Raw genomic sequence first — 14,528 nt, 5'->3', positions numbered from 1 at the left:
TATCATAAAATGGCGGCTGATTTCGAGTGCGTTAATGGACGAAAAGTCGGGTAAGGTCCATAGGAAAGTTTTCTACGATCTACCGAGTTATGCTTAAAAACACATGGCCGAACCGTAGGGACAATAAAAAAAAAGTCCCGGAACTCTCCTTTAACCACAAGGCCAAACCCATCTTGTAGTTGGAGTGTGCACAAGTGACATATATGAACACCATCATTTATTATTATAATAAAAAAAATAGATACATACTTCAGTATGTTTTGGCGTGACACTGTCATTCAAAGAAAAATAATGTCAGTGTCGCCAAAACATATTTAAATATGTAACTTTTGTACATATTTCCCCAGAGGCTAGGAGTGGAGCCCCGCTGCCATGCCTCGATGGTTCCTTCTCTTTCCCCAGAGGCTAGGATTGGAGCCCCGCTGCCGCGCCTGTATGGTTCCTTCTCTTTCCCCAGAGGCTAGGAGTGGTGCCCCGCTGCCGCGCCTGGATGCTTCCTTCTCTTTCCCCAGAGGCTAGGAGTGGAGCCCCGCTGCCACGCCTGAATGCTTCCTTCTCTTTACCCAGAGGCTAGGAGTGCAGTCCCGCTGCCGCGCCTGGATGGTTCCTTCTATTTCCCCAGAGGCTAGGAGTGCAGACCCGCTGCCGCGCCTGGATGCTTCCTTCTCTTTCCCCAGAGGCTAGGAGTGGAACCCCGCTGCCGCGCCAGGATGGTTCCTTCTCTTTCCTCAGAGGCTAGGAGTGAAGCCCCGCTGCCGCGCCTGGATGGTTCCTTCTCTTTCCCCAGAGGCTAGGAGTGGAGCCCCGCTGCCACGCCTGGATGGTTCCTTCTCTTTCCCCAGAGGCTATGAGTGGATCCCCGCTGCCGCGCCTGGATGCTTCCTTCTCTTACCCCAGAGGCTAGGAGTGGAGCCCCGCTGCCGCGCCTGGATGCTTCTCTCTCTTGCCCCAGAGGCTAGGAGTGGAGCCCCGCTGCCACGCCTGGATGCTTCCTTCTCTTTCCCCAAAGGCTAGGAATGGAACCCCGCTGCCATGCCTGGATGGTTCCTTCTCTTGCATTTATCTGAAAGTGCAGGTAATCTGTGTATAACATTGTGAGTGAGCAGGGGATTCCTCCCTGTCTATGGAAAAATTAAGCTGCTAAATAAATAATTATACATGGAATCATTTTGGCACTGCCGGAAATGCATCTGCAGAATTGTCCTGTCCATTCCAGCCCATTTTCGGCATCGTTCATTCCAACCCATTTTCGGCATTCTTCACAGCAAAACATACCGGCGGCAAAACGTTCCCGTGCCGAACTGGGCGTGTCAAAATGGACACGTCAAAATGTCTGCTGTGCCAAAGCGGTCACGGCGAATCGGCCTGCGCGAACTGGCCTGTGCCAATACGTCCTGCTGCGCACGCATCCATACGTTAGCCTGGCCACATGCGACGCAGGCGGTCCTTTCAAGAACATGGGCATTCAGGAGCTCGCTGTCTTCTGCAATAGCCATGGCGGCATGGGTGAGCGGCAACATGTCATAGCCCATGATAAATTATCAACTGCCCAAAAAACCTCATCAATTGGGCAACACCAAAATCAACTTGCTCCCAGGTTTCCATCTGCTCCACCGCTGTTATTTTGAATTTTGCACGTTTTATTTTGATTATCACCCGTTTTTGAGTACAGAACACTCATTTCTTATTTTGCATGCAAGATTTATTTATTTATTGTTGTTTCCTGCGATGTGATTGGTGTTCCTTGTTTATTATGTGTTGTTTTTATTTATCTACAGCCTCCACTTCTAGAGGGGCCCACCTCCCTGTAGCTCCAGCTTGTTCAAGGGGCACTGTTCAGCTGAAGCTGCCCCCTCCTTGTTCCCCTCACCCACGACTGAGTGCTGAGTTTTGGCAGCATCAAGGTACCAGGGCAGAGCAATGCTGTCCACACCACAGGGGGTGTGACAAATGCTGCCCTTTCATGCATGTGCTGTAGGATTGCATCTGCACCAGTATTGGCATTTTGGATGTGAACATGTGTGTTTGGTTTTTAATGCCTTTGAATGGTTTTACTTATGCCCTGCAGTAATTAATTATAATTGGTCATTTATAACACGATTACTAATGAAGAAGTTGCTAAGCACGCGGACCCGGTTGATCCAAGAGGAGCACGTGGCCACTGAGCTATACCACCCCTGTCAACATTCCTGTGTTTGTTATTTCTTGTTGTGAGCTACAGAATTTCACAAATGCTTTTCTATGCACTTCTGTTCTAACATTCAAACGCATGGAGCATGTTGGTGTGTACTGTAGTATGTACAACACACAGAAACAATTTCCACTTCTCTATGAATCCTCGCCCCGCCCCCAGCCACAGCAAACATATCTCATCCTCTATCCAGAAGAATGTATGCCATTCTCACTCTGGAGATGTTTTGGGGGAGTGGTTATGATTACGGGGTGATGGGCTTCTGGCCCTGCAGTGTCTTCATAGTGGAAAGAAGGGCGGGCTGGGAAGGAGAGAGATGTCTCTCTACACAGTACAAGAGTTGAGTTCACCCCGAAAGGAGCATGTATGGAAAAACATCCTACAATATAATAAAAGGCCAGAAGTATGTCCGATGCATCCATGCGCAGTAGAGACTGCCGGCTTGGCCTGTTGTCGCCGCTAGAGGGAGCTGTTGCCTTAGGATATATAGTGGTCCTGCTGTGTTAAGAAAACCAAAAAAATATTTGTTTTCTATTAACATGAATTACAAACAATTACAATTAAATATACCACATGCTATATTAGCACTGGAATTGTCTCTCTTCACGCACTTTGGTCTGTGTACACAGGTTTTCACGCTAGAATGTGAATAAAATAATAAGAATAATAGAGGGACGACATACACTTGCACACACGCGCACACAACCGTGCACTGTGCAGTGCATGCTGATCAGGGGGTGCATTGTCATGACTGTGCATCACGATATCAGTGTGTAAGCATGATATGATAGGTTATTTATAAGATGCTCAACACCCAGATCCAACCTGATCCAATGGCTAAAAGTTAATGACGTTTAACCTCGCGCTATTGTGCCCTTTGGGATCTCATGTATATTCTGTATATGTGCTCTGTTCTATTAATCTGTCAATTCTGTATTCTTGTAAACCTATTGTACATATTTATAGGATCCTCTGACACCACAGGTCTACAGCACTGTAACCGCAGCTGTATTCCCTGTTTATTTGCAACATGTAACCTAAGTTGAACAACCCTCTTTCTGCCTTCGCGCCCGAATACCCCCGGGTCTGGTGCGCAATACAAATAAACAAACAAACAAACCCAGAGGTTTCTAAGTGCAGACCCAGGGATCGAACCTCTGTTGCTCTGTATTGTCTTGCTTCCAAGGCGAGCACCTTGCCGCTGAGCTATCCCCCCAGGGCATGTGATGGACGCTGGCATTGATATTTAAGGGTGCTGGAGTTGAAGGCATGGAAGGAAGAGAACCCCCCCCCCCACACAGGGAGAAGTAATGGACTCTTCATACTCCAATTCTTTATTGGCCAACCGCTTGTTTTGTGCAGCCAACTCCTATCCTATTTTTCAACTTCATTTTACAGTTTGACTGACACACACAAACGCACACTCTGCACTTCACAATGAAATCCTTCTGTAAAATGTGCTTTTGGCCAGAACCTGCGTTCCCCCTGCCCCCATCCATTCCCAACACGCAAAGTGAGAAGCTTGAGTGTTACAGAGATTTTCTAAGAAGCCGCTCGCCTTATTCAGTCAGGCCCTGCTGATGTTTCTTCTTCGTGCTTCACGTTTCTTATAAGAAGGTACAGATGAGACCAATGACTGCCATTGCAGGAGGAATGTGGAGTCGTTGTGTCCATCCCAGTTGCGGTAATAACTGTGGGATGCGGGTGAGTGTGTTCCATACCGGTGTTGTATGTTCCCTTCTTTTTAGAGGGCCAAGTGTCCCCGGCTGCCACGTAATTGGGGGAACGCTGCTAAATGTAGAAGAACGAATTCCAAATGCCTGCAAAGAGGACACTGGTTTATTTGGCCTTCCACTGTGAAGATCTATAGCCGAGGTCTGTAACCTTTGGCTCTCCTGATGTTTTGAACTACAACTCCCATCAGTGGTAGCCAGTATAGTCAAAGGTGAAGAATCATGGGAGTTTTAGTCCAAAACATCTGCCGCAGGTGGCATATCCCTGATCTATAGCATCAAGATTCAATATGTGAGAAGCCACCGTGTCTAATATCAACAAAGAAAACATTGAATGTCTTTTAAACTGACACACAGCAACTGCCACCCTCAGCCACCATGTTTCCATCCGACTTCCTGGTGAGTGCGGAGATGGGAACACACCCAAGAAAGGATGTCCAAAGTGAGAAATGGACAGGATCATAGATTTGTGTTATTTTATCAAAGTTTCAGATAAAGAAAAACATAAATTAAGCATCTATTAAAAATATACACAAAATACAACTAACACACATTTTTGGCTATCAACCATTAGTATCACCCTTTTAATATGGGCAATCTTCCGACAGTAAATGTCTTGTGTTAGTGCTGGATGGCAAAGGTTGTGTCAGCCTGACTCTTGGGTTTAGGAACCCACTTAAAATCGCCTTCCTGTGTGTCCACGTCATTCTGATTGGATGTAGGTCCCGTGACTCAGGTGTGGTCTGAACCAAAAACAGACCCTGGCTCCTATGAATCCTCTTGTATTATTGTGAATGTTAGGGTGTCAGGGGTGGTCCACCAGCAAGCCCCTACACCATGTGTCTGAAGAGAGAAACATGAGTTCCTTCAACCCAGAGAGAGACTGCAAGGCAAAACCAGGGTGTGGTAGGCACCGGGAAGACCACCCAAGGGAAGGGGCAGGTCAAATGCAAGTCCCATATGCAGGCTGTAATCCAAACCAGAGTGTGGAGCTCAACACCCAACCCTCATCCCAGCTTACACGCCTCAATGACCTTTCAGCAGAGAGAGCACTATAAAGCACACAGCCTCGGCCTGTCAGTGTGGTTGTTTGGGAAGATCAGAAGGGAGAAGTGAGCTGGAGCCTGGAGAGAAGAGAAGGGACACAATTTGGACCTGACATGAGGAGACAGGAGGAGGGTGTGTAAAGCCCAGAATCCCATGTACAATATGCTCCTTGAGTAAGGGAATGCTCATTAGGCCCTCAAAGATGGCGGTCAAGCCTGGGTCATTCATGGGGCTGCAACCCCAGACATCGACCTTCACCAGGCCCCTGGGTTACGGTTTACTCAACAGCTGCCCCCCCTCCTGAAAATACCACCCGCTTGAACCTCTGGAGCATGACAGATCCTCCAAGGCCTTGCCTGTTTCCATCCACTGTTTTTCATGCATCACCCACTTCTCCTGGTTACGCGACAGCCTAGAACATGACAGAAACACGCGGAGTGCCCACACACAAGCATTACATGCACACTCTGATCAAAATGAAAGGCTGCTTTTTATACCCCTTATATTACCGCCCCTCCACACAGGTTACACTTCTTCCCATACTACTTGTCTTTTCCCCCTTCTCCCCTAACCACCCCATCCCCACTTTCCCCTTAGATCCACGAGAGCGGCGCAAGACCATAAGAAAGGCAGTGTTGCACGATACAACTCAACATAACACAATGTAACATTATGAAACCAGGACTCCAGTACCAGAATGCGAACCAGATACCAGCTCAGCCCAAAGCACAGCATTTTGGATTCCACTAGAACTGGGAGCTACAGAGCCACTGCCCCTTTAAGGGAAGCGAGGAACAGCAATTCTGTAGAACCCACAGGTTCAGCATACCTGGCTCCCGTCCCATGGGTGCAGGAATCCCTCAGAAATCTACAGCTGGAAAGAGCGGGGCCTAAGTTAGGACAGCCAACTGGACAGTCAACCAACCAACCCACCAACCAACACACACCCTCCATTCTCACACATCTAGGCCAAGGGAGTCCACCCCAGAGGCAGGGTTGAGGCATGATACCCTGAGGAGAGCCGATGCGTAGAACCAGGAAACTGATACTTTTCAGGAGGGACTGAACCCGGGACACGCGGCAGACAAGACGAATTAGAACTAGAGACGGGAAAGGTTGCCCTAATCTGAAGAAGGCACACGAGGTACCGAAACACGTGCCTCACAAAGGGCCGAGCTTTAAAATAAAAATCACAAAATTACAAACCGGAGAAAAGGTTTCTTCTTACAAACAGGGCGCAGTTTCTGTGTGAAAGACCCATTTTGAAGGTACTATTACGGAGTAGGGGAAGCATTTCTCCGTCCACTTTCACACGCATGCGACACAACAAAAACCTACTGAATTGAAGAGGGCGCAGAGCACACTAGGCTGATATCCCCTAACCCCACCCAACGAAATACATGATACCCAGAGGGCCAAGCACCCTAGAGGAGGGACCATCCAGCCCCAAGTCCCACATCAGGGCTGGAAGGCATCCTCAGGGGTGGTCCACCAGCCAGCCCCTACACCATGTGTCTGAAGAGACAAACATGAGTTCCTTCAACCCAGAGAGAGACTGGAAGGCAAAGCCAGGGTGTGGCAGGCAACGGGAAGACCACCCAAGGGAAGGGGCGGGTCAAATGCAAGTCCCATATGCAGGCTGTAATTCAAACCAGAGTGTGGAGCTCCACACCCAACCCTCATCCCAGCTTACACGCCTCAATTACCTTTCACCAGAGAGAGCACTATAAAACACACAGCCTCGGTCTGTCAGTGTGGTTGTTTGGGAAGATCAGAAGGGAGCAGTGAGCTGGAGCCTGGAGAGAAGAGAAGGGAGAGAATTTGGACCAGAGATGAGGAGACAGTAGGAGGATGTATAAAGCCCAGAAGACTAGAACAGACACCCAGAGGCCTGGTCCATATTGACACCTTAGGGCCCAGGAGCCTGAGGGAGGTATTGGGCCAAGAGGCCAAGGGTCTGAGTTTCTCCGAGGAAGGCAACGCTGGTGTAGAGGAGGGTGATGATCAGAGGAGTGAAGAAGATGACCGGAGGGGGGAAGACCTTGAGTGAGGGAGGGAGAGCAGTGCCATAGGGGTGAAGAAGGTGAGGGCAGGGAGAGCAGTGCCCATAGGAGGGAATAAGCTGAGGGCAGGGAGAGCAGTGCCCAAAGGGGTGAAGAAGGTGAGGGCAGGGAGAGCAGTGCCCAAAGGGCTGAAGATGATGAGGGCAGGGAGAGCAGTGCCCAAAGATGCGAAGAAGGCAAGGGCAGTGAGAGCAGTGCCCAAAGGCGTGAAGAAAGCCATGGCAAGGAGAGCACTGCCCAGAGGGGTGAAAAAAGCGAGGGCATGGAGAGCAGTGCCCAAAAAGGTGAAGGTGAGGGCAGTGAGACCAGTGCCCAAAGGGGTAAAGAAGCTGAGGGCAGGAAGAGCAGTGCCCAGAGGGGTGAAGAAGCTGAGGGCCGGGAGAGCAGTGCCCATAGGGGTGAAGAAAGTGAGGGCAGGGAGAGCAGTGCCCAGAGGGGTAAAGAAGCTGAGGGCAGGGAGCGCAGTGCCCATAGGGGTGAAGAAAGTGAGGGCCGGGAGAGCAGTGCCCAGAGGGGTGAAGAAGCTGAGGGCAAGGAGAGCAGTGCCCAAGGGGGTAAAGAAGCTGAGGGCAGGGAGAGCAGTGCCCAGAGGGGTGTAGAAGCTGAGGGCAGGGAGAGCAGTGCCCACAGGGGTGAAGAAAGTGAGGGCAGGGAGAGCAGTGCCCAGAGGGGTGAAGAAGCTGAGGGCAGGGAGAGCAGTGCCCATAGGGGTGAAGAAAGTGAGGGCAGGGAGAGCAGTGCCCAGAGGGGTGAAGAAGCTGAGGGCAAGGAAAGCAGTGCCCAAGGGGGTAAAGAAGCTGAGGGCAGGGAGAGCAGTGCCCAGAGGGGTGAAGAAGCTGAGGGCAGGGAGCGCAGTGGCCATAGGGGTGAAGAAAGTGAGGGCAGGGAGAGCAGTGCCCAGAGGGGTGAAGAAGCTGAGTGCAGGGAGAGCAGTGCCCATAGGGGTGAAGAAATTGAGGGCAGGGAGAGCAGTGCCCAGAGGGGTGAAGAAGCTGAGGGCAAGGAGAGCAGTGCCCAAGGGGGTCAAGAAGCTGAGGGCAGGGAGAGCAGTGCCCATAGGGCTGAAGATGATGAGGGCAGGGAGAGCAATGCCCAAAGGGGTGAAGAAGGCAGAGGGGGTTTAGTGCAGTGACCAAATGGGTGAAGGTGAGGGCAGTGAGCACAGTGCTCAAAGGGGTAAAGAAGGTGAGGTCAGTGCCCACGTCGAAAGGGGTGAAGAAGGTGAGGTAAGTGAGAGCAGTGCCCAAAAGGGTGAAGAAGGTGAGGGCAGAAAGACCAGTGCCCAAAGGTGCAAAGAAGGACAGGGCAGTGAGAGCAGTGCCCACGTCCAAAGGGGTGAAGAAGGTGAGGGCAGGGAGAGCAGTGCCCATAGGGGTGAAGAAATTGAGGGCAGGGAGAGCAGTGCCCAGAGGGGTGAATAAGCTGAGGGCAGGGAGAGCAGTGCCCAAAGGGGTGAAGAAGGTGAGGGCAGGGAGAGCAGTGCCCAAAGGGCTGAAGATGATGAGGGCAGGGAGAGCAGTGCGCAAAGGGGTGAAGGAAGTGGGGCAGTGAGAGCAGTGCCCAAAGGGGGGAAGATGGCGAGGGCAGTGAGAGCAGTGCCCTAAGGGGGGAAGATGGCGAGGGCAGTGAGAGCAGTGCCCAAAGGGGTGAAGAAGCTGAGGGCAGGGAGCGCAGTGCCCAAAGGGGTGAAGAAGGTGAGAAAGGGAGCGTAGTGTCCAAAAGGGTGAAGGTGAGGGCAGGGAGAGCAGAGCCCATAAGGGTGTAGAATGTGAGGGCAGGGAGCGCAGTGCCCAAAGGGGTGAAGAAGGTAAGATAGGGAGCGCAGTGTCCAAAAGGGTGAAGGTGAGGGCAGGGAGAGCAGTGCCCAAAGGGCTGAAGATGATGAGGGCAGTGAGAGCAGTGCCCAAAGATGCGAAGAAGGCAAGGGCAGTGAGAGCAGTGCCCAAAGGCGTGAAGAAAGCCATGGCAAGGAGAGCACTGCCCAGAGGGGTGAAAAAAGCGAGGGCATGGAGAGCAGTGCCCAAAAAGGTGAAGGTGAGGGCAGTGAGACCAGTGCCCAAAGGGGTAAAGAAGCTGAGGGCAGGAAGAGCAGTGCCCAGAGGGGTGAAGAAGCTGAGGGCCGGGAGAGCAGTGCCCATAGGGGTGAAGAAAGTGAGGGCAGGGAGAGCAGTGCCCAGAGGGGTAAAGAAGCTGAGGGCAGGGAGCGCAGTGCCCATAGGGGTGAAGAAAGTGAGGGCCGGGAGAGCAGTGCCCAGAGGGGTGAAGAAGCTGAGGGCAAGGAGAGCAGTGCCCAAGGGGGTAAAGAAGCTGAGGGCAGGGAGAGCAGTGCCCAGAGGGGTGTAGAAGCTGAGGGCAGGGAGAGCAGTGCCCATAGGGGTGAAGAAAGTGAGGGCAGGGAGAGCAGTGCCCAGAGGGGTGAAGAAGCTGAGAGCAGGGAGAGCAGTGCCCATAGGGGTGAAGAAAGTGAGGGCAGGGAGAGCAGTGCCCAGAGGGGTGAAGAAGCTGAGGGCAAGGAAAGCAGTGCCCAAGGGGGAAAAGAAGCTGAGGGCAGGGAGAGCAGTGCCCAGAGGGGTGAAGAAGCTGAGGGCAGGGAGCGCAGTGGCCATAGGGGTGAAGAAAGTGAGGGCAGGGAGAGCAGTGCCCAGAGGGGTGAAGAAGCTGAGGGCAGGGAGAGCAGTGCCCATAGGGGTGAAGAAATTGAGGGCAGGGAGAGCAGTGCCCAGAGGGGTGAAGAAGCTGAGGGCAAGGAGAGCAGTGCCCAAGGGGGTCAAGAAGCTGAGGGCAGGGAGAGCAGTGCCCATAGGGCTGAAGATGATGAGGGCAGGGAGAGCAATGCCCAAAGGGGTGAAGAAGGCAGAGGGGGTTTAGTGCAGTGACCAAATGGGTGAAGGTGAGGGCAGTGAGCACAGTGCTCAAAGGGGTAAAGAAGGTGAGGTCAGTGCCCACGTCGAAAGGGGTGAAGAAGGTGAGGTAAGTGAGAGCAGTGCCCAAAAGGGTGAAGAAGGTGAGGGCAGAAAGACCAGTGCCCAAAGGTGCAAAGAAGGACAGGGCAGTGAGAGCAGTGCCCACGTCCAAAGGGGTGAAGAAGGTGAGGGCAGGGAGAGCAGTACCCATAGGGGTGAAGAAATTGAGGGCAGGGAGAGCAGTGCCCAGAGGGGTGAAGAAGCTGAGGGCAAGAAGAGCAGTGCCCAAGGGGGTAAAGAAGCTGAGGGCAGGGAGAGCAGTGCCCATAGGGCTGAAGATGATGAGGGCAGGGAGAGCAATGCCCAAAGGGGTGAAGAAGGCGGAGGGGGTTTAGTGCAGTGACCAAATGGGTGAAGGTGAGGGCAGTGAGCACAGTGCCCAAAGGGGTGAAGAAGCTGAGGGCAGGGAGAGCAGTGCCCATAGGGGTGAAGAAATTGAGGGCAGGGAGAGCAGTGCCCAGAGGGGTGAAGAAGCTGAGGGCAAGGAGAGCAGTGCCCAAGGGGGTCAAGAAGCTGAGGGCAGGGAGAGCAGTGCCCATAGGGCTGAAGATGATGAGGGCAGGGAGAGCAATGCCCAAAGGGGTGAAGAAGGCAGAGGGGGTTTAGTGCAGTGACCAAATGGGTGAAGGTGAGGGCAGTGAGCACAGTGCTCAAAGGGATAAAGAAGGTGAGGTCAGTGCCCACGTCGAAAGGGGTGAAGAAGGTGAGGTAAGTGAGAGCAGTGCCCAAAAGGGTGAAGAAGGTGAGGGCAGAAAGACCAGTGCCCAAAGGTGCAAAGAAGGACAGGGCAGTGAGAGCAGTGCCCACGTCCAAAGGGGTGAAGAAGGTGAGGGCAGGGAGAGCAGTGCCCATAGGGGTGAAGAAATTGAGGGCAGGGAGAGCAGTGCCCAGAGGGGTGAATAAGCTGAGGGCAGGGAGAGCAGTGCCCAAAGGGGTGAAGAAGGTGAGGGCAGGGAGAGCAGTGCCCAAAGGGCTGAAGATGATGAGGGCAGGGAGAGCAGTGCGCAAAGGGGTGAAGGAAGTGGGGCAGTGAGAGCAGTGCCCAAAGGGGGGAAGATGGCGAGGGCAGTGAGAGCAGTGCCCTAAGGGGGGAAGATGGCGAGGGCAGTGAGAGCAGTGCCCAAAGGGGTGAAGAAGCTGAGGGCAGGGAGCGCAGTGCCCAAAGGGGTGAAGAAGGTGAGAAAGGGAGCGTAGTGTCCAAAAGGGTGAAGGTGAGGGCAGGGAGAGCAGAGCCCATAAGGGTGTAGAATGTGAGGGCAGGGAGCACAGTGCCCAAAGGGGTGAAGAAGGTAAGATAGGGAGCGCAGTGTCCAAAAGGGTGAAGGTGAGGGCAGGGAGAGCAGTGCCCAAAGGGCTGAAGATGATGAGGGCAGTGAGAGCAGTGCCCAAAGATGCGAAGAAGGCAAGGGCAGTGAGAGCAGTGCCCAAAGGCGTGAAGAAAGCCATGGCAAGGAGAGCACTGCCCAGAGGGGTGAAAAAAGCGAGGGCATGGAGAGCAGTGCCCAAAAAGGTGAAGGTGAGGGCAGTGAGACCAGTGCCCAAAGGGGTAAAGAAGCTGAGGGCAGGAAGAGCAGTGCCCAGAGGGGTGAAGAAGCTGAGGGCCGGGAGAGCAGTGCCCATAGGGGTGAAGAAAGTGAGGGCAGGGAGAGCAGTGCCCAGAGGGGTAAAGAAGCTGAGGGCAGGAAGCGCAGTGCCCATAGGGGTGAAGAAAGTGAGGGCCGGGAGAGCAGTGCCCAGAGGGGTGAAGAAGCTGAGGGCAAGGAGAGCAGTGCCCAAGGGGGTAAAGAAGCTGAGGGCAGGGAGAGCAGTGCCCAGAGGGGTGTAGAAGCTGAGGGCAGGGAGAGCAGTGCCCATAGGGGTGAAGAAAGTGAGGGCAGGGAGAGCAGTGCCCAGAGGGGTGAAGAAGCTGAGGGCAGGGAGAGCAGTGCCCATAGGGGTGAAGAAAGTGAGGGCAGGGAGAGCAGTGCCCAGAGGGGTGAAGAAGCTGAGGGCAAGGAAAGCAGTGCCCAAGGGGGTAAAGAAGCTGAGGGCAGGGAGAGCAGTGCCCAGAGGGGTGAAGAAGCTGAGGGCAGGGAGCGCAGTGGCCATAGGGGTGAAGAAAGTGAGGGCAGGGAGAGCAGTGCCCAGAGGGGTGAAGAAGCTGAGGGCAGGGAGAGCAGTGCCCATAGGGGTGAAGAAATTGAGGGCAGGGAGAGCAGTGCCCAGAGGGGTGAAGAAGCTGAGGGCAAGGAGAGCAGTGCCCAAGGGGGTCAAGAAGCTGAGGGCAGGGAGAGCAGTGCCCATAGGGCTGAAGATGATGAGGGCAGGGAGAGCAATGCCCAAAGGGGTGAAGAAGGCAGAGGGGGTTTAGTGCAGTGACCAAATGGGTGAAGGTGAGGGCAGTGAGCACAGTGCTCAAAGGGGTAAAGAAGGTGAGGTCAGTGCCCACGTCGAAAGGGGTGAAGAAGGTGAGGTAAGTGAGAGCAGTGCCCAAAAGGGTGAAGAAGGTGAGGGCAGAAAGACCAGTGCCCAAAGGTGCAAAGAAGGACAGGGCAGTGAGAGCAGTGCCCACGTCCAAAGGGGTGAAGAAGGTGAGGGCAGGGAGAGCAGTACCCATAGGGTTGAAGAAATTGAGGGCAGGGAGAGCAGTGCCCAGAGGGGTGAAGAAGCTGAGGGCAAGGAGAGCAGTGCCCAAGGGGGTAAAGAAGCTGAGGGCAGGGAGAGCAGTGCCCATAGGGCTGAAGATGATGAGGGCAGGGAGAGCAATGCCCAAAGGGGTGAAGAAGGCGGAGGGGGTTTAGTGCAGTGACCAAATGGGTGAAGGTGAGGGCAGTGAGCACAGTGCCCAAAGGGGTAAAGAAGGTGAGGTCAGTGCCCACGTCCAAAGGGGTGAAGAAGGTGAGGTAAGTGAGAGCAGTGCCCAAAAGGGTGAAGAAGGTGAGGGCAGAAAGACCAGTGCCCAAAGTTGCAAAGAAGGACAGGCAAGTGAGAGCAATGCCCACGTCCAAAGGGGTGAAGAAGGTGAGTCAGGGAGAGCAGTGCCCAAAAGGGTGAAGGTGAGGGCAGTGAGGGCAGTGCCCATAGGGGTGAAGAATCTGAGGGCAGGCAGGGAGATCAGTGCCCAAGGGGGTAAAGGAGGTGAGGGTAGTGAGAGCAGTGCCCAAAAGGGTGATGGTGGGGGCAGTGAGCGCAGTGCCCAAAGGGGTGTAGAAAGCGAGAGCAGTGAGCGCAGTACCCAAAAGGGTGAAGGTGAGGGCAGTGAGCGCAGTGCCCAAAGGGGTAAAGAAGCTGAGGGCAGGGAGAGCAGTGCCTATAGGGGTGAAGAAGCTGAGGGCAGGGAGAGCAGTGCCCATAGGGGTGAAGAAGCTGAGGGCAGAGAGAGCAGTGCCCATAGGGGTGAAGAAAGTGAGGGCAGGGAGAGCAGTGTCCTTAGGGGTGAAGAAAGTGAGGGCAGGGAGACCAGTGCCCAAGGGGGTAAAGGAGGTCAGGGCAATGAGGACAGTGAGGGCAGTGCCCAAAGTGGTGATGAAGCGAGGGCACTGTGAGCAGTGCCCAAAGAGGTGAAGATGATGAGGGCATGGAGAGCAGGCCCCAAAGGGGTGAAGAAGGTGAGGGCATGGAGAGCAGTGCCCAAAGGGGTGAAGAAGGTGAGGGCATGGAGAGAAGTGCCCAAAGGTGCGAAGAAGGCCAGGGCAGTGAGAGCAATGCCCACGCCCAAAGGGGTGAAGAAGGTGAGGGCAGGGAGAGCAGTGCCCAAAGGTGCGAAGAAGGCCAGGGCAGTGAGAGCAATGCCCACGCCCAAAGCGGTAAAGAAGGTGAGTGCAGTGCCCAAAGGCGTGAAGATGGTGAGGGCAGGGAGAGCAGCGCCCAAAGGGGTGAAGAAGGTGAGGGCAGGGAGAGCAGTGCCTACAGGGGTCGTTCTGCGGGCCCTCCCACTTTCCCTTACCCTTTCAGTGCTTACGTTATTAATGCGCTGTGGGTTGGGTCTGACCCCCCCTTGAGGTTTCACTGCTTCTTCTTGTGATAGCCCTGTGACCTATACTAGTTTTAGTAGTTCCGTTTCCAGCCACTTACTATATTGCGCTGGGTGATGTTCACCAATGCATTCTTGGCGAGACCCCATCATAAAAACCCTGTTTTCAGCGTCCATGTTGCTGCAGCATCTTGGCCCCGGCCGCTGATGCTGCCTTAATTTTTTATCCAGTACCTCCCAGCATTCTCTTGGAACTTCCGTCAAGTATTTCTCGGTGTCTGGGGACATTTGACGGACCGTAATCCACTAAACTCTAGATAGTGTATCCGAAATGTTATAGTCTGTGTCAGGTCTCTCACTAACTTTTTCCCTTGCATAATAGTTATCCTTAAATTATTCTTTTATTCTTATAGCTTTTTTATAACAGGCTCAATACCCGGGATTGATTTCTCTGCGCAGGTCAGGATTCGCACCTATGTTATGCCGCATCGCTTTGTATTCCGGACAACCATGTTGCCTCTGAGCTATCCCCCCCTCACCGAATGCGGTGGTTCTGAGGTTGCCCCACCCTTTCCCACC

General features: G+C 53.6%; 3 protein-coding genes across 3 annotated transcripts; all 3 read left to right on the top strand.

The window, feature by feature from the left end:
- Nucleotides 1–7,296: 7,296 nt before the first annotated feature.
- Nucleotides 7,297–8,166, top strand: LOC138520538 (octapeptide-repeat protein T2-like). Its single transcript, XM_069632883.1, has one exon. It carries the CDS (start codon nt 7,297–7,299, stop codon nt 8,164–8,166), a length of 870 nt encoding a protein of 289 aa, XP_069488984.1.
- An 874-nt stretch (nt 8,167–9,040) lies between these two features.
- On the top strand, nt 9,041–9,910 carry LOC138520537 (octapeptide-repeat protein T2-like). The gene has a single exon (XM_069632882.1). It carries the CDS (start codon nt 9,041–9,043, stop codon nt 9,908–9,910), a length of 870 nt encoding a protein of 289 aa, XP_069488983.1.
- A 1,575-nt stretch (nt 9,911–11,485) lies between these two features.
- On the top strand, nt 11,486–12,355 carry LOC138520536 (octapeptide-repeat protein T2-like). The gene has a single exon (XM_069632881.1). The coding sequence runs from the start codon at nt 11,486–11,488 to the stop codon at nt 12,353–12,355; it is 870 nt and encodes a 289-aa protein (XP_069488982.1).
- The last annotated feature ends 2,173 nt before the right edge of the window (nt 12,356–14,528 follow it).

Source organism: Ambystoma mexicanum, chromosome 13, assembly GCF_040938575.1.
Source record: "Ambystoma mexicanum isolate Mex_15411 chromosome 13, UKY_AmexF1_1, whole genome shotgun sequence".
Lineage (NCBI taxonomy): Eukaryota > Metazoa > Chordata > Amphibia > Caudata > Ambystomatidae > Ambystoma > Ambystoma mexicanum.
The sequence above is the reverse complement of the archived record's forward strand: the minus strand, read 5'-3'. Positions and strand labels throughout refer to the sequence as shown.